Raw genomic sequence first — 4,883 nt, 5'->3', positions numbered from 1 at the left:
ACTTGAATTGAAATGTGTTGTGTAACTTTAGCAGTTGTACAAATTTTGCACAAATTTAAATTTGAAGCAGTCTTCTGATCAAATGCAGCCTTTGTTTCAAGAATTTTTGTTTCTCTTTTTGACCTTTCTGATAAAAATGTTTATAAGACTGACATGTAGGTAAACATGAGGAAAAATAACCTAAAGGATTTATAATAAATCATGACATCTCTCCTGAGACACAAATACTTTCTAAAATCATTGGTGTGGTTTAAAGACTGAAGTGTCTGACTCTTTGTATCTAAGGTTTTGTCTCCATTTTTGTGAATCTTAAATCAGACCGTGGAGGCAGAGGTGGATTTGGAGGTGACAGAGGGGGTGGATTCAGAGGCCGTGGTGGTGGCGGTTTCCGTGGGGGAGATCGTGGTGGTTACGGAGGAGGCGGTGGCGGCGGCGGCGGCGGAGGATTTGGAGGAGGATACAAAATGGGAGGAAGGTTGGTCAACCTTTTTCATCTTGTTGATGCAGTTTCATAACCAGAAGAGGGCGTACAAACACTCTCAACGTGTGTCCTGTGTTTTCAATATCCTGTCATGCCTAATGAGATTTTAGTCTTCAGTTTTTCAAAATAAAAGTACTAGATTTATAAAGAATGAGCAAAATTTGAGATAAAATATAAAGAATTTGGTTCTTTAATCCCATCAACCATGCTGAACTGTTTGTTTTTTTTGGGGGGTAATTTATCAAAAAGCTAATGCATGCCTATAAATGCATCAGTTTCTAATTTCAGTGTACATAAATTAAAGGTTTTGAATGCAGCTTGTTTTCCCATTTTAGAATGTCTTTTGCATTGGATGTTCTTCATCTCCATTTCTGATGTTAGAATTCAGGCGGCGTAACCCGTCTTTGTCCTTCCTCCACAGAGGTGACCGTCGAGACGACAGGCGAGATCGGCCATACTAAACGTTGAGCGGCGAAACCATTCCAGCCCTTCAGTTTGCCACGGGGGGTGTAACTCTGAAAAGAACATTAGGGGGGGTGGATCAGACGTTTGTCTGTTTTGTAGGTCGTCCATCCTAATTATTACTGTTCATCTTTGATGCATATGTTTGTGTTAATGTGAATAGGGGTTTGGGACTGGTCGACATGTTAAACCTTTTTTTGTTTTATTCTGTACATCTTTATTTTTGTCAGATTCTAGATGCAGGTGTTTGTGAGGCTGTGAATCATTTTTTCTTTTGTATGAATGGAAATAAAAACCTTTTACTTGGATTTGTGCTTTCTTCTCTTCATTATGAAACGTTAGGACTTGTGTTTTGTGGAGTTTGTTTGGAACAGCTCTGGTATTTTGCCGCGAGCTTCAAACCCCTCTTTGGGGGCGGAGCCAGCGTCCGTCATAAAAGCGCGGAGCCTCGGTCCCTGAAGGATGGAGTCGGGCCGTCAGCTGCCTCCGTCTGTGACACCATGAGGACGGAGCGGCGGTGCGCGCTGCTTTCGTCCCGGAGCGAGGCGCCTTTCACCGGACGCGCCGGGACTGCGGCGTGGGTCCTGGCCGCCGCCGTTCTCATCACCGCGCGCGGAGCGCCGCTGGGGCTCGACCCGCAGGTACCGACTTTTTGCGTGTGGGGGCTCATACTTTTTAGTACCAGTAGTTAAAACGAGACCAGCTTTATTTATTTTTTTCCCTTTCCATTTCGTCCTTTTAATCGGTTGTTTAAAATTTCCAATCCTCCGTTCTGAGCATGCGCAGTTGCGAATTTCGAGGTATGCCTTAAATTGGGATTCCAAATAGAAATTCTCTATAAAATATAATTAAAAAAATGCATCACATTTGAAATGAAAACACCAGAGAAATACATGCTTGTTACGCCCGTGGGCTTGTTTCCAGTCAGTTTATATACATTTTTTTTAAATTATTGAATATAACTTCCGTTTTCCCATATCAAGCTGGAATGATTGCACTTCGACTTGATCTTAGTTTTTTTTCCTTTACAATTTCAAAATTGTCTTTCATAATTTCTATTTGTTGTCATCACGAATCCATTATAGAAAAATAAGAAATGTTCTCCAAAATAAGAGGCTTTATCCAAGAAGTGAAATATCCTAAAATAAAATAAAAAACTATGTCCAGAGAACATTTTTTTATCAAACCCTGGAGAGACCAAGAATAATTTTCTATTGAGCTTTTCTAAGTTAATTTGGCTTTTTTTGGGGGTCCATTTTGGGTAGAAGCAATGAACAATGGCCAAAAAATTAGAAATAGCCAAATTTGACCCTGTATCCAGGGTTAAAATGCTTTCTACTCTTTTCTGCTCTGTTGACATAAAAATGTATTCAAAACATTCTTGTAGCTTAAATTTGTTAGTACCAGCTTTTTTTTTGTTTTTCTTTGAATATTTATTACTCAGTAAATGAACCATGATTCTGCTCTATGCAGTATGTTAGGAGGGTCACTGAGTCTATCCAGAATATTTAGTGTCCTTCCCTCAGACCTTTAATCATTCTTCTAAATGTGATGATCCGGAACTACATGTGGCTCTTTACCCCTCTATTGTGGTTTTAACAATATGATTAGTTGAGTTTAGCATATATTCTAATTGCTGCACAACGGTGTCTGTTGCTCAAAGGAAAAGTAATGAAAGTCTTGTATAGATACTTGTATAGATAAAAAAAAAATCAGAACTCTGCACCAATCTTGACATGATTTTTGGCAGTAAAAAGAGAAAAGGAAGATGTACTAAAGTCATAATGATAGAATATGCCATGTTTTACTTCCTTGTATCTTTAATTCAAGTAAATCTGCAGCAGCAGGAGGATCCTATTTGAAACAGGATGTATTTTATTGTGAAAAGAGCTTGTCCAAATATGTATTTTTTTAAAGCTATAAATAAATGGATTAATGGCCACAAAACACACACACACACACACACACACACATATATATATAATTAAAAAAAAATTGGAATGTGGGACTTTGCACCTCTCCATAGTTTTGGCCTGTATAAAACTGAACCAAATGGCTTTTTTACTGTTAAAAATTGCAGACCCCTGGTCTTCTAAGATGTATTGGTGGCACTAATGGGCTTGATTGAGATTTCTATTAGCAAAAAATAATCTTTCTCTAAATTAATTAAAAATATAAATCAGGGGTATACAACATGGTGCCCACGTGCACCAGGTTGCCCCCAAGGACCACACAAGTTGCCCGTCGGTCTTTTCTAAAAATAACACAACGCACTTGTGAGGTGAGTCTAAAATTACATTTTATTCTGTTGATATATATTTTTTTATTACACTTGCATTTATATAGATTTAAAAATAAAAACGTCTTTAAAAATGTTATGCTGCATGAGCTTTAAATAAGTTTAGGTGACCTTGGACCTACTCCTGTTCAAAGATCATTAATTTTGTTAAAAAAGCTGCAGATTTGGTCATTAGTTTAAAATATGATAAGATTTGTTTAAAACTGTATAAGTTGATTTTCTTCAAGGTTACATAATTGATAAAGATGGTAGAACATAGTGAAAACATTTTCCCATGAAATGTCAGTGATCATCTAAAAATGTTACAGTTTCTGAGATAACTTAAGTGCTGAATATTGATATCTGTTTACTAGCTTGTTGTCAATGTTGATAAGTATGAGGAGAAATCAATGTCTTCACATAGAGGAGTATCATTCATTGTTAATAATGTATAACTAAAGAAAAATTAAGCAAATTTGTTATTTTTTAGCCCTTCGTAAAACAACTCAGTACCCATGAAGTAGCTCTAAGTTTCAAAAAGGTTGGTGACCCCTCATTTAGATGATTAGATATGTGCATAAACAAGTCTCGGGGATGTTCTTCTTCGATCATCAGTATCCTGAGTTTGAACCAAATTCTTCATTGTTTAAGGAGCGTGCTTCAATTTGTCCAAACCCATCTGTCAGCTGCTGCTTTTGATTTACAGTCGTACCTTCTCCACATCTGTAATCAGCTGAGACTGCTGCTGCCTGAACATGAACGCCGCTGCACACGAGGAGCATAAAGTGCATTGGAACATCTGTTATCAAATACCACCTGTGTTCATCTTGAACGTGAAGAACAGCCTTTTTCTGACAAATTCCTTCTGAGTGATGGTTGTGATCCTCAGGGAGGGGGCTTTGTTGTGTGGGTGGTCCACGCACGAGCAGAAAAGGATGTTCTGACATTCAGCTTTCTGATAAACATTTGAGTTTAAAGTCTGATTGTCGTTGCAGGAGTTTCTAGAAAAGTACGGCTACCTTCATCATGACAACCACGTCCACAACACGGCGGAGGCGCGGTCAGCCATCCGGTGAGTGGAGACGGTTCTGAAATTGTGTTTTTGTTACTTGGGATCAGGCAGAGTCGCAGGTGCTGGACAGGTTTGATGTGTTCACCTGGGCCAAGGGTGATCTAAAGGTGAGACGAGCCTCAGGGCGATGCAACTGCTGACCTCCCCTTCAGTCTCTGCACTGGGAGAGATCTGAACCTTCTTTGAATCCTTCAGGAATTTCAGGAAGTTAACCCCCCTCTGACCCATCTCCGGTCTCCAGATTCAGGACTTGTTTACTGTGACAGCTCGGAAGACTCCCAATAGGAGTTAGTGTAGTTTCCCATCTTCATTATCAAGAAGACTGTCTGCCTGTCGGTAGACTTTATTTATCATTTATGATGTTAATAATGTTTCTTCTAGAAGCACCTGAATTCCCACAATCCAGACCTTATAGGAAGTCTGAGCGCTGTTCCTGTCTCTGCAGAGATTTCCAGTGGCTGTCCCACCTGCCCATCACAGGAGAGCTTGACAGCGCCACCCTGAGACAGATGGCCGAGCCCCGCTGCGGCGTCTCGGATGAGGGCAGCCAGCAGATCTGGTCCCAAAGAGTTAACGTCATCCTTACTGGG

The 4,883-nt window shown here is 39.7% G+C and overlaps 2 protein-coding genes across 3 annotated transcripts in view; both read left to right on the top strand.

The window, feature by feature from the left end:
* Positions 1–1,251, top strand: part of taf15 (TAF15 RNA polymerase II, TATA box binding protein (TBP)-associated factor) — a 7,612-nt gene extending 6,361 nt beyond the window's left edge. For both annotated transcript variants that reach the window (XM_024277193.2, XM_024277192.2), the window contains 2 exons: positions 319–475; positions 903–1,251. In XM_024277193.2, coding sequence (XP_024132961.1) covers positions 319–475; positions 903–942 — 197 coding nt within the window. In that variant the 3' untranslated portion in view covers positions 943–1,251. The remainder of the gene's footprint in view (positions 1–318; positions 476–902) is intronic.
* A 102-nt stretch (positions 1,252–1,353) lies between these two features.
* LOC112149334 (matrix metalloproteinase-28-like) lies at positions 1,354–4,883 on the top strand (the record flags this gene model as incomplete). The annotated part of the gene is made up of 3 exons (XM_024276979.2): positions 1,354–1,584; positions 4,217–4,293; positions 4,739–4,883. Coding segments are annotated over exons 1-3 (363 nt in total), but the record flags the coding sequence as incomplete, so codon positions are not given.

Source organism: Oryzias melastigma, linkage group LG13, assembly GCF_002922805.2.
Source record: "Oryzias melastigma strain HK-1 linkage group LG13, ASM292280v2, whole genome shotgun sequence".
Lineage (NCBI taxonomy): Eukaryota > Metazoa > Chordata > Actinopteri > Beloniformes > Adrianichthyidae > Oryzias > Oryzias melastigma.
Note: the sequence above shows the minus strand (reverse complement) of the source record. Positions and strands in the feature narration are given on the sequence as shown.